A 13,715-nucleotide genomic window follows, 5' to 3' on the forward strand; every position below is an offset into this window, starting at 1 on the left:
GCTTTAACCTTGTTGCATCAGCTATTGGTCTTTTCTTTTAAAGTCCCCATTTGTACCTTCACTCTTCAAAGTGGGAGACGTATGCGGTTGTTACAATTCGAAGCTTAGTTTCGTCCCGGGACAGTGGCTGACCTTTGTTGTTTTTATTTTTTTATGTTTTTTAAGTGTTTTTTTTTTTGACTACTTGGGCAAATGGTTCAGTAATTTTCGTACTGTGGTGACTACAAAATTGTGGGGGAATATACGTCATACTAAAAAGTGATGTTACCCAGTATGTTAATGGAGCCTCAATTGGGTTTGATAATTAGAAATGAATTATGCACTTACCTCCACCGGTTGTTACCTCAAAGGTGCTGACCTAAATGACAACAGTTGTTGGGTAATTAGCATATTTTTATAATAAAAATGTTTTATGATCCCAAATAACTACTATATTACAGTACAAGTTGATTCATACGTAGACTGAAATTGTTCAGAGTCTTTATTTTGTTAAGTCAATTGTTATTTAAACATTGTGAAATATTTAGAAACTTATAATGTATGGTGGAGTGAACATGGTTCCTTTTAGATGTTTTAAAACTACTGGTTTCCAACGTTAATCAGTTTAAACGATTAATGACACGATATCATACAAGTCGAAAACTGTAGTGAGGTTTATAAGGACAGTGAAATTATTAATGATAAACAGTTCAAAAGGTGAAAACAATTGGTCTTCGAAGAAATATCCGAATGACTTACGGAATACACCTCCACCCACTAAAGGATCAAGTATGGGATACAAAAAATATACTGGCCTTCCTAATTTAAATGAAAGAGCAGACGATACAATGCTTTCGAATTTAGCTCACTTAACATTGACTACATTTTGTCCAGCAGAAGCAGTCAATATTATGGCATTCGAGGAACCACTTAGAAACAACTATGGTGACAAAGAAAACTCAATTCACCAAAATTACAAGATTGAATCCACAAAGTTAATTGAATTCCCATTAATGGCAGCTGAAATAGATGATGCACTATCCTGGAGTGAATCGAATGATACATTTCAATTACAGCCAGAAAAAAACGATTTCACAATGGAGGAAAGCTCTAACAAACGAAACAACTTAAGCTTTGCGAAATTATCGAAATCAACAAACAAACGTTCTAAAGTGACCTCCTCCTCTGTTGCAGGGAATGTTTATCACACTCAACGCCAAACACAGAATTTATATGATCATGTTAGTGATAGTGACTTTTTTTCAGCAAAATCGAAGAGTGATCTAATTATTCCATCCAATAAACGAAGCGCATCAGAATCTAGGAACCAAATATTGCATAATGAGACTATGCCAAATTCAAAACTTTTTCACAATTACAGATTCCATTATATAAATCAGAACAACTTGAACGGTAGGACGCACTCTAAAAATTCGTCTAATGCAATTCAAAATGATTTTAATATGTCCACTGAACTGCTAAGGACACCAGAATTAGAAACCCCAGATCATATTGAAACAATAGAAGTGGATTCAATAAATGGCTTGAGCACAGACTCATTATTATCTTTAGCAGAAGAATCTCAAGGCCATGCTGAAGAGAGTAAGTCAATAGCACACGATGTACAAAAAACCAGAGTTACGCTTAGATGGATAGATTCAAAATTCAAGCCAAATAATTATCAATCAGTATCGATTATTAGTGAAGACATCATTGATGTCATTAATTTTTATCGAAGCAATAATGATAAAATTAAAAGATTACCATTGAAATATGATTCACTAACTCATGAGTGGAAAATAAGTGACTTGTTTCTACCCGCTGGATATTACGAATTCTCATTCTTAATAAATGAAACTGATGTCCATCATTCTTTACATATTTGCACTAAGATGGATAGATTTGGAAAGAGGGTTAATTATTTTGAAGTTCCAAAATATGTCAGAACGTTTGAACCTTTACAGTTATCATCTGCATTATACACTGTGACACAAGCTGATGACCGTAGACATATCGAATGTAGTAAAACTTCATCAGAATTTTTGAATTTACTAGACAATTACGATATTAGGACAAGATACAATGCAAACTTCTACTCCCATAATGAATCAGGAACTGGTAACAACTTTAACAATAATAAATACACAAATCAGATTCCAGAACTTTTTAAATTCTCTGAAAAAAACATTAGAGAACTATCAACTGAAACTGAAATAACATTTTTAGAGCCACCCTCTTATGGGGAGCCTAGTTTTTACAACAATATTGTCGACTGTAGTCAAGAAAAATTATTTCTATCATTACAACAAAATGGCGCAGTTGACTCTTACGTTGCAGAGCAAGTTATATTACAACGATATCCCGTTTCTGAACTGCCCATTTTTTTCGAAAACATTTCGATGGAAAAACTAGCATCGCACAACAATAACTTAAATAAATCTCACACAAATAAGCATTGGTTGGAAGGTTTGACTCCAAATGAATCCGACAATATAACGCCTAAAGAACCTCCACATGTAATTTTAAACCATCTAGTTACTCAAAAAATATCTAGAAATGTTGTTAGTGTCGCTGTCACTACACGATATAAACAAAAATATATTACCCAGATCTTATATTCGCCAATAAAACCAGACTAGATCAACCTGAAAATCGATTAGTAACACTTTTATATTCAGTCACAAAGGATGCTGTTTCCCTAAGAAGCAATTGATACCTCGAGTAGCATGTATTTAATAAATAAATAGTCATAGAAGAATTAATTAATGTATATATAAACTAAAGACTTACCAACAGTTCTGAGAATAAGTACATCTTTTTTATTAAAGAGTCTGAAATTATAGGTTAACATATAAACAATTTATAAAGAACATTCATATTATCATTATGCAAATGAACTATTCCTTACCTTGATAAAAGCAAAATTTCTATAAATATAAATCAATTCTACATGAGAACACATTTTGAGTCCTTTAATTGACTTGACTTCGTTTTAGAAGCATGTCCCTGTTTATGAATCTGTTGTTTAATTCCTTTTAAGTTATTGACAACAGTATCAGCTTTATTATCAAAATGTCCTTGTTTCGATTTACTCTTAATACTAGATTTTGAACTACTTTTTTGCTTATCATTATTAGTGGATGATTTCTGACTTATCGATCTTTCCACAGTTGTCATAGTAGTTAGAGTTGTTGAATACTTGGATAGATCTGTATCAAAGTGATTCGTCGGTGTTATAGTTAAGAGTTTGAGTAGAGTTTCGTTGTTATTATCACCACCATCGGTGACAGTTGTATTTCTTCCTATACTCTTATCACCTGTGTATGTTCTACTTAATACTTTATATGTGCTTTCACTATTATTAGTAGTTACTGACCTTAATGCAGTTGCTTTGTTGGATGCTATAGTATCTGGGGAAAATATTTCTGGAATAGGGTATTCTAATACAGAATCACAATCAGAATCTTCATCATCCCGATTGGAAGATGGTTTTTCGAACGTGGTCTTATTATTATTATTATGTTGATTGTCATCCGAATTAGGAATATATGGTAATAGGGGATTTCGTACGGAGACCGCAACTTCTTTGTCATTTACAGATAAAAAATTCGAAGCAAGTGGAGAGATATTTGAATCCAAAGATAAATTGGCACTCGAACCATCACTATTAATCAAATTATTATTAATATGTTTATCTGTTGCGAACGTGATCGCTTGTGGGTATTCTAGGTTAATTATTACCATCGAATAAAAAAATATTTTTACAAAATCGGCATATATATCCATCAAATAATTCAAAGTTACGATTTCTAAATTATCCATTGAAAATTTGGAATCATATAATAGCCACTCATCATCTTCAGTTGCTTCATGTATAAGGCTATTCGATTGTCTAACAGCTGTGAAGGATTCACCGCTTTCAAAGTTGATCAATATCATACTCTGTAAAACCAATTTAAACTCACCGTACGAATTTTGCATTTCAATGGAGGGAAGAAGTGATAATAAACGATCTTGGGAGTTGATACTCAAATTGCTCATACTATAAGCACCTGATGAAAATACATCGCTTACTATCATAGAATCAGATGTGGCTTCATCATCTAGTCGTTCTACAGCTTTGTCATTTTGACCACTATCTAAAGAACTTGTTGTATTTTTTAAGAGATTGTCCTTATGATGTGTTAATTTTAATGATTGTCCATCATAATGCGTATTCAAATTCCTGGAATTCAGATCTGAGTAACTATCAATCGATTCAATATCTGAACGTGAGTAAATAGATGCATTGTTACTTGGTTTAACTACGGCATGATTCGCTTCAGCTTTTGCAATTTCTGTTGTGCTATTTTGAAATTTATTTCTATTAAATTTTGTTTTAAAGTTTAATTCAATGGATAATCCCGAATCATTTTCTGATGAACTTACATATGATCCTTCCTCATCTAAATCCTTAGCCTGGGTGGATTGATTAACATATTCAAATTCCGAATTCTGCTCTTTGTATCTATCAATATTCGAAGTGTCGTCCCGGTGACAAGAAACAGAGACTTCTTCAATAGATGTTGTTAATAGTTTGTTCAAACTATCAATCACCATATAATATGTTTCGTGATCCTTTTTAAAGTGCTCTGAATTAATATTATTATTACATATTTCCCTGATTACGATATTAGAAAGATCAACATTAGGGAAATTATCAACTAAGAAATCATCAATTATTTCTTTATCCTTGTCCAAGGTATAGTGAAGGGATAGGAATAAGATATTGCCATCGCTGATATTTGCATCCTCCTCCTCCATTTCTATATTCCTTGCATGTGTTTGGAGTGTCTCTCTGATTTTATTTAAGATAGAACGATATTTATCTTCCTCCTTCAAAAGTTCTTCAAATTCACCATTTCTAATACAATTCAAATACCAAGTCCACAAGGAACTGTATTTGTCATCTTTAATTTCATCGAAAAGTACCATGGGTGCAACACTGTGGTTGACATAAAAGTTTTTATGAATTAAGTAATATCTTTGTAGTTTCAATATCTATGAATCCTCAAAGCCCTAAACGTTATGCGATGATATGCTATTGAACAATAAAAAGGTATTGTTCGTGATAATATTGTTACCAACAAATAAGTTGATTTTGTTTTTACAATGTTTTTTATAACCACGTCAAAAAAATTATTAGGAATAGAAAACTAATATTAACGCCTTACAATTAGTGTTCTTTCTCTTCCGTATTATTGTTATCCTGGCCGATCAATATGCAACCACCAATATGGTCAACTTACTGATAAGTTATACAAAGAAGCAACTAGGAAACATAGAATGCAACACAATGTTAATCAAAAGTATTGTCAACAAAGAAAGAAATGGATTTTAACTCATCTATCCTGCATAGGCATCGATGGATTATCAGAATTCAACGCATAAAAAATTAAATTAATGCCGTATCACTCATTGTTCATGCATACTTCTGTTCATACCGAATTTTAAACTTTCGAAACCAAATTCATGTGGTACGACTTTTCGTCAATTATGGGTTAAAATGGTTCCTTGTCGCTGCGTCATTGTCCAAAATCGATCACTCTAAAAATCTTTAAGGCATCGTGAGCGATTTATGGTTCCGTAAAAAATATTTCCTGAATAGTAACGTTTGTACAGTCCATATGGAACTAAATGCGATGGGGTAAGGGTTCAATTTCTGGGCACCGTCCCTCTGACATGGCAACCCTAATAAATCTTGACAAGCCCTAACAAGCCCTATTTTAGGAACCAAACTGTCCCGACTTTGGAGTTACCATCACACTGCAAAGGTGCTGTTTGTGAACTTGGGTGTATCAGCGGTCTATGGCATGTGTCAATCTCCTTCTATGAACCATACTAGAGAGACATTGATCTTTAATCTTGTTACTTTAAGCTCCTCCAATGCAAGACCACAAAGCAAGTGTGCATGGAGCTCACTAGGAGCATTGCGGAGCAGGGGCAGCCAACAGGACAATATATATCGATCGACACTCTCATGTACATGGAGCACGCAAGACTCGTTATCTTGCGGCAGTGTAAAGTTGCTTAACATCCGCTGTTGCGATGACATCCATCATTCCCTATTAAACCGCGGTCTTGAAGATGTTCCTGTTGGCGATCCACGTTCGCTGCAATCACAGCAACGCAAACCTGCCATCTATAACACACCTTCAAGCCTGCTTTTTACCCTTCACGGCTCCCAAAGTGCCAATACTTGACTGTTTTGTACTCTATTGCAAAGTGACTTACAGACTGGATGTTCCTTTTATGTCGGCGGTTATTCTCTTTTTGTATGGCACGCCGGCTCCAACCATCTACGTGGCGCTATCACATGACTTATTTCATACACAAGGTCATCGGAAATCAAATTTTGACCAAATCGACAGGAGACCAACTCACATCTGGAGAACAGTTAGTTGTGTCGTTAGATAAAAGATGGCCGAGGGCGTTTCAAGAGAGATTGGTAGTTCGTAGAGTACAAGTAGGTTTGTTCAGCATCCAAAGATACAGCGATTTAGTTGCCTGTTGTACCACTGCTATTTGGGTATTTGAGATTGGTTAACCATCGACCGGTAGATGCTAACGACCGTTTTGAAGATGGCAAGTAAATTGAACGGTAGAGAATTGTTTGAGAAGATTGGCAAGCCGACCAAGATTGTTGCTCCCATGGTGGATCAGTCGGAACTGGCCTGGCGTGTGCTGTCGAGACAGTATGGTGCGACACTTTGCTACACTCCGATGTTCCATGCCAAGCTGTTTGCAACCTCTGAAAAGTATCGTAAGGATATGTGGTGCGAGCTAGATGGTGACAGCGATTTGGACCGGCCATTGGTTGTTCAGTTTTGCGCCAACGACCCGGAGTACTTACTGGCTGCTGCTAAGCTGGTCCAAGATAAATGTGATGCGGTGGATTTGAATTTGGGTTGCCCTCAAGGGATCGCAAGGAAAGGCCATTACGGGTCGTTTTTAATGGAAGAATGGGATTTGATTCGCAAGCTGATCAGAACGCTTCATGACAATTTGACGGTTCCTGTGACTGCGAAGATCCGTGTCTTTCCCGAACGTGAGAAGACACTGGAATATGCGAAGATGGTCTTAGATGCTGGGGCTCAGTTTTTAACTGTCCACGGCCGATTAAGAGAACAGAAGGGACAAAAGACTGGATTAGCAGACTGGGACATAATTAAATATTTGAGAGAAAATTTACCAACTGATACCGTTTTCTTTGCAAATGGTAATATTCTTTACCCAGAGGATATTTCTAGATGTATGGAACACATAAATGCAGATGCTGTGATGAGTGCTGAGGGAAATTTGTACAATCCAGGGGTTTTCAATACCGATTACATTGATGATAAAGATAAAACGTTTCCTAAGGTCGACAAGATCGCGAGAGAATATTTTGAAGTTATTAAAAAATGCAATGGATCACACGCGTCGAGGATTGCAATGAAATCACATATGTTCAAGATCTTACGACCTTTTCTACATCACCACACTGACATTAGATCACAGATTGCCTCTATGAACGCAAAATCCACATTGGATGACTGGGAAGAGAAAGTCATCAAGCCAGTGGAAAAAGTTGTAACTGAGATTTATGCTGATCCATCCATTCAAGAGAAAGACACAATAGTCACAGGATCACAAGAACTATGGGGAGGAGCTTACAAAACTATTCCATATTGGAGATGTCAACCTTATTTCAGGCCAGTCAATGGTGTCACTGGTGACAAAAGGGTCACCGAGAATCTAAAAGAAAAAGTTGCTGGATTGGATAACTCCAAGAAAAGAAAAGCTGACCAGCCATCATCAGAAGAATCAAAGATAAAGGAAACTAAACTAGAGTAGTAAGACATTGGAATATTACATGTTTAAATTGATTCAACACATCAGAACAACATATGTTTTCCTCGAATCAGTAGTTTCCTGTGAAGTGCCTAAAGCTTTCACAACGCAATGATAATCTTATCATTATGTTCCACACACATATACACATACATACTACGTAGTTGAAGTCAAGTAAGAGTGACTCAATTGATATAGAACACATATAATATAAACACTTTTGAACTCTTTTGTAACATCGCCATTTGTAGCCAAGTTGTCCATTCACAGGCATCGGAAATGCGTTTTATGATTGTTAAAGGACTTCGAAAAATCAGGAACTGACAACTTTGAAGGTGTTTTATTTTATTATTAAGGAGTAAGGATTGATGGTTGTTGTGTATAAGAGGGTCGACGAGTACAAACAGTGAATTTATCTCTATGTCAACCAGTTTGTATTTTTTGAACTGGTTCTTATTGAAGAGGGAAAAGAACCATCATTACTGAGGCGCAGTTATTTATGGATTTAAGTAGAAACACAACGTCAGATAGCAACCCCAACTTGTATCTTTCTGAACCAGAAGATGGGGATCAACTTCTGTGGGAGATACCCACATATGTGAGTGATCGAGTAAGACGTGTTAATACCGGTGCCAACTCCATAATGTCAGTTTTACGAAGAGGAAGAAGCAATACGGTAACGAGTATCAGGAGTGGTATAATCTCGATGAAAGAGCATGTCGATAAAGAGAAATTCTTTTATTTACTGTTCACTAGTCTGTTTATCTACTCCGGCTTTATGGCGGTGTTTGCCCCAGTAACGTCACTTGCATCAGATTTCAGATTACTACATGGGAGTCAATTGACTGAATTCGAAGCATATAGAATATACTTAGATGAGTTATCAGTTCAGAATTTAGCCAAAAAACATGTAAGTCAATATTCAAATAGCATTATCAATCCTGGCGATTCAGATGCTTTGAGATATACCGTCAATGAACTGGAAAAGTTAGGGTTCGATCCAAGAGAGCTCAAGTATTATCCTTGGGTTAATACCCCTATTGATACGAAGGTAGAATTAATTCAAAATGGCGATTTAATTTTTGAACCTACTTTAAAAGAAGACATCCTACAGGGAGACCCAACCGATCATAAGAAAGGATTTAATAAGGGTTACCATGATTATTCTAAAAGTGGCACCGTTAAGGAAAACTACGTATATGTTAACTATGGGACACTTGAGGATTATAATTATTTATTAGAAAATGATGTTGCTATAGAAAACAAAATTCATATAATTCGCTCGGGTGAAATTTTCCGTGGCATTCAATTGAAGAATGCAGCTCTATTTGGAGCATCTGGTGCCCTAACGTATACTGATCCATATGATGATGGTTGTGTAACGAATAACAATGGATTCAAAAGTTTCCCAAGAGGCCCAGCAAGGCCATTAAGCAGCATTGAGAGGGGTTCTGTAAGTTATTTAACAGATTTCCCAGGTGATCCTACTTCAAATGGATTTCCTGCAACCGATGAACATCAAGAACATATAGCCCCAGATGGCAAAATCCCAAGAATTCCATCAGTGCCGGTAAGCGCCAAGGAAATTGCACCGATCCTAAATAAATTGAACAATAGCGGCGTAAGGTTCAAAAATAAAGGTGGCATACGTGGATTTGATTACTCAACTGGACCATCAGAAGGAGATCTGCAAGTCAGGATATTTAACGATCAGAGATATGACATTATTAATATTACAAACGTAGAAGTAGACATACCTGGAATATTCGCGGATGGTACAATTATTATCGGAAGCCATCGTGACCACGTTTCGGCAGGGGGTGCAGGCAGAGCAAGCAGTAGCAGTGCTATATTTTTGGAGCTTGCAAGAGGTTTGAAGAGCTTGAAAGATAAAGGTTGGATACCTTTACGCCCAATCAAACTTATTAGTTGGGATGGATCAGAGAAGGCTGTTTTAGGTTCTACTGAATTCACTGAAAACTATGGCCCGGTATTATCAAAGAATTCGCTTGTATATATCAATTTAGATAAAGTGGTGACAGGAACAAAATTTAACTGTGTGGCCAATCCATTATTATATGATATACTTCAACGTGCAGCCAAAGGGACTACCTTCAAGGATGACCATGACTGGTCCTTATTAGATGAGTGGAACAGAACCTCCAATATTTCATTTGGCTCCCCAGGTGGAGGAACAGATATCATGTCATTCCAGAATTATTTAGGTATACCTTCTGTAAGTTTTGGCTTTGAAGATGATAAAAGGAAAGATGCAGTGTATCCATCAAACTCCCACTATGATACTCAGGAATGGCTGGAAGAATTTGTCGACCCTGATTATAAATTGCATAACACAATTGCCAAATTTTTAGGCATCACCGTCTTGGCCCTAAGCGAGAAAGAAATGATTCCATTTAAGGCTAGTGCATATTTGAACGAAATCGAAGTCACGTTTGATAAATTAAGTACTGACATACAGTATACCTTCCCTGGAGACAGAGAATTGGCAAGCAAGATAGAGACAACATCAGAACAGATAAAGTTATTATCGCAGGATTTGGGAATGAAGTTTGACAAATCCAATGAAAAATTGTATAAAATGACTGTTACCGAATTACCATTATGGAAAATATACAAGAAATTTCCAATATACAGTCGATTGTTAAGATCTAATGAAAAATTAATGAACTTCGATAAACTGTTCTTATCTTCCAAAGGCTTGAAAGAAAGGACTAAGATGAAACACTCAATATACGCTCCAAACAAATATACAGGTTATGATAGTGATATATTACCAGGAATCCACGAAGCTTTAATAGATGAAAACAAAGACGATATATTTCATTACCTTACAATATTACAAATTCAACTAGCAAATTTAAAATATCTGCTGCTATAATTCAATGACCGAGTTTAATACGCAAATACAATTACTAGGATGTATCACTAAGTATCGATATAGTAATCACAATAAATAGATGGTAAGCAAATGTATACTGTAATTAAAACAATTCAAAATACTTAAGATTCTACTATTAATTAACATTGACAGTAGGCTTAACTGCACAGTTCTTCTCAATTTAATCACGTGACTTGTAATCAATTTTAAGATTTTGACATCAAAGGTCTCAATGCTGAGGTCAAAAAGGCTTGCAGTTAACTATCTTGAAGAAGTTTCAGTTTGACAAACAGCTTCATTTAACTAACATCTACCTTGGAACCTTACAAGTTATAATTTTTTATAAGTAATTTTTGGAGTGAAGATCAATTCTATTTTAAAAGTGGCCAAACTGAACGAGATTCTTCAAGCAACGAAACTATTTAACTAAATACAAAAATGGGTTCTTCTTTGAAGAGTTTTATTAAGGACGTACGTGGTGCGAAGACATTATCTGAGGAACGATCTATCATTCAGAAGCAATCTGCAAAGGTTAGAACTAAATTGAGAGATGACCATCTTTCGTTGGAGAAAAGGAGAAAAAACATTCAAAAGTTAATGTATTTGTTTATTTTAGGAGAAAAAACCCATTTTGGTCAAGTCGAGTGTATTAATTTGATTGCATCTGACGAGTTTGTTAATAAGAGGTTGGGTTATTTAGCCGCTGTCTTATTGTTAGATGAATCTCAAGATTTATTGACCTTATTGACAAATTTAATGAGTAATGATTTGAATCACTCAAATAAATATATTGTTTCTTTAGCTTTAACAACACTGGGATTTTTAAGTTCACCTGAATTGGTCCGTGATTTATATCCAGATGTGAACAATATCTTAAAGACTTCTAAAAATGTTTTTTTGGTGAAAAAGGCCTTACAATGCACTGCCAAAATGATCTCCAAAGATATAACTCTATTTGATGTATTTTCATTAGACACGATCAAGGATATTCTAAATAATAATTCATTGGTTTGTCATGGTACATTATTAGGTGTTGGAAAAGTTATTCAAGCTTACGTTAAAGGATTTCCAGCTTACTTAGAAATGTTAAAAAGTGATAACACGAATATCGAGGCAATGGAGCAAATATTAGTTGCTGATATTTCTGAGATTATTCCAGAGATAATTTTACAGTTAAAAAATTTGAATATGAAAAACACAAAACCAGAATATGACGTGAAGGGTGTTTGTGATCCATTTTTACAAGCTGAATTGATTCAAACCTTAAAAGTAATTTTTCAATTAGAAAATACTGCTATAAATGATCAATTTTTAAACAAGTTCGAGGATTTATTGACTTTTATTGCTACAAATACAGACCCTTCTAAAAGCAGTGGTCAATCTATTCTATACGAAACTGCTAAAACCATCTTTTCTCTCAACTTAGAGCAATCTCTACGTGTTTTAGGTATCAACATATTAGCCAATTTTTTAAATGGCAAAAATAACAACATCAAATATGTGGCTTTGAATACTCTATTACAAGTGATTCCACAAGATCCATCTGCAGTTCAGAGACATAGAAAGTATATTTTAAAATGTTTATTTGATCCAGATGTTTCAATCAAGAGTAGAGCATTAGAATTGACTTTTGCTATTTTAGATGAAAGTAACATAGTTGAATCTATAACAGAATTGGTCAACTTTTTGGAATATTCATCTGAAGATAACACTGACTTGAATATATACATAGTTGAACATTTAGTGAACGCATTTGATACAATCAAAGTTTCTGATGAAAAATGGAAATTAGATATATTTTTGAAAATATTAGAGTTAACTGGTTCATACATGACACAGGAAAGAATTAATGACATTTTAATTACTTTAAATAACGTTACTAATTTCGATAACAAAAATCATTTTGTTGTAAAATTATTAAATATTTCTTTAAAGAAATACGAGGAGGCTAATAAGTCTGTTGACCTTTTTTCTGATAATTTTGCTTGGAAACTTGTAACAGTTTGGTGTATTGGTGAATATGCGGATTTAGTGTTATCTAAATCTAAATCATCTATTATCAGTGAAACTAATTTGACTAAATACTTAGTGGACCTTGATACCTATTGCACTGCAGCTGATACAAAGATACTAGATTATCTACTAACTGCAACTTTGAAATTATCTTCCAAAATAACTAATGGCAAAGCAATTGAAGATCTAAGACAAATAATTTTGACACATACTAAAGACGCCAATTTACTAATTCAAATGAAGAGTGTTCAATATGAACTGATATTTTCTCAACCTGTGGCCATCAAAAAACCCATCTTAGAAATAATGCCAAAATTTGAAAAAAAACAAAAACCAATATTTGAAAGTATACATAGGGCCAGCAGTGTAATTAAAAAGACGGAGAAGCCACGATCAAATAATGATTTATTATTGGATTTGTTGGGAGATGATACTATTGGTGATAATTCTAACGCCAGAAAACCTACCAACTCAGATAATAGTCCACAAGGAAATGCAGATAAAGATCTTTTAGCAGACATTTTTGGTTCTTCTAATAACCGTTCAGAATCTGTATCTCAGACCCATATTGAGTCAGTATCAAAAGACCATAATACAAATAGTGTTCAGTTACCTTCTGATGCTGCTGAAATATACGACGATGATAATATTACTATTTATGGACAAGTAAACTCGATAGAGACACGCCTTGCTCAAATAGAATTATACTTCAAGTCTAAAGGCAATATAACTGAATTACTTTCTTTATGTGCCGTTACTAAAACACAAAAATTAGTTATGGGTACTTTAATCCCAAGTTCAGACATTAATACCGGGAATATTTCTAAACAATCTCTTAAGATCACGGGAAGTGGCAAATTAAAGTTGAGAGTCAAGTTGGAATTCAAGATTGATGGAGTCGACCACAGTGAACTTTTTGATCATAAATTCGACCACTCAATTTGATTTAATA

General features: G+C 34.8%; 5 protein-coding genes across 5 annotated transcripts; 4 read left to right on the top strand and 1 right to left on the bottom strand.

The window, feature by feature from the left end:
* Positions 1 to 677: 677 nt before the first annotated feature.
* SIP1 (Sip1p) lies at positions 678 to 2,618 on the top strand (the record flags this gene model as incomplete). The annotated part of the gene is made up of 1 exon (XM_003687573.1): positions 678 to 2,618. The coding sequence occupies one exon, from the start codon at positions 678 to 680 to the stop codon at positions 2,616 to 2,618; it is 1,941 nt and encodes a 646-aa protein (XP_003687621.1).
* Positions 2,619 to 2,925: 307 nt separating this feature from the next.
* GIS4 (Gis4p) lies at positions 2,926 to 4,953 on the bottom strand (the record flags this gene model as incomplete). Its single annotated transcript, XM_003687574.1, has 1 exon — positions 2,926 to 4,953. The coding sequence occupies one exon, from the start codon at positions 4,951 to 4,953 to the stop codon at positions 2,926 to 2,928; it is 2,028 nt and encodes a 675-aa protein (XP_003687622.1).
* Positions 4,954 to 6,579: 1,626 nt separating this feature from the next.
* DUS1 (tRNA dihydrouridine synthase) lies at positions 6,580 to 7,854 on the top strand (the record flags this gene model as incomplete). The annotated part of the gene is made up of 1 exon (XM_003687575.1): positions 6,580 to 7,854. The coding sequence occupies one exon, from the start codon at positions 6,580 to 6,582 to the stop codon at positions 7,852 to 7,854; it is 1,275 nt and encodes a 424-aa protein (XP_003687623.1).
* Positions 7,855 to 8,350: 496 nt separating this feature from the next.
* TPHA0K00560 (uncharacterized protein) lies at positions 8,351 to 10,750 on the top strand (the record flags this gene model as incomplete). The annotated part of the gene is made up of 1 exon (XM_003687576.1): positions 8,351 to 10,750. The coding sequence occupies one exon, from the start codon at positions 8,351 to 8,353 to the stop codon at positions 10,748 to 10,750; it is 2,400 nt and encodes a 799-aa protein (XP_003687624.1).
* A 438-nt stretch (positions 10,751 to 11,188) lies between these two features.
* On the top strand, positions 11,189 to 13,708 carry APL4 (AP-1 complex subunit gamma; the record flags this gene model as incomplete). Its single annotated transcript, XM_003687577.1, has 1 exon — positions 11,189 to 13,708. The coding sequence occupies one exon, from the start codon at positions 11,189 to 11,191 to the stop codon at positions 13,706 to 13,708; it is 2,520 nt and encodes an 839-aa protein (XP_003687625.1).
* Positions 13,709 to 13,715: the final 7 nt, after the last annotated feature.

Source organism: Tetrapisispora phaffii, chromosome 11 (assembly GCF_000236905.1).
Source record: "Tetrapisispora phaffii CBS 4417 chromosome 11, complete genome".
Taxonomy (NCBI): Eukaryota; Fungi; Ascomycota; class Saccharomycetes; order Saccharomycetales; family Saccharomycetaceae; genus Tetrapisispora; species Tetrapisispora phaffii.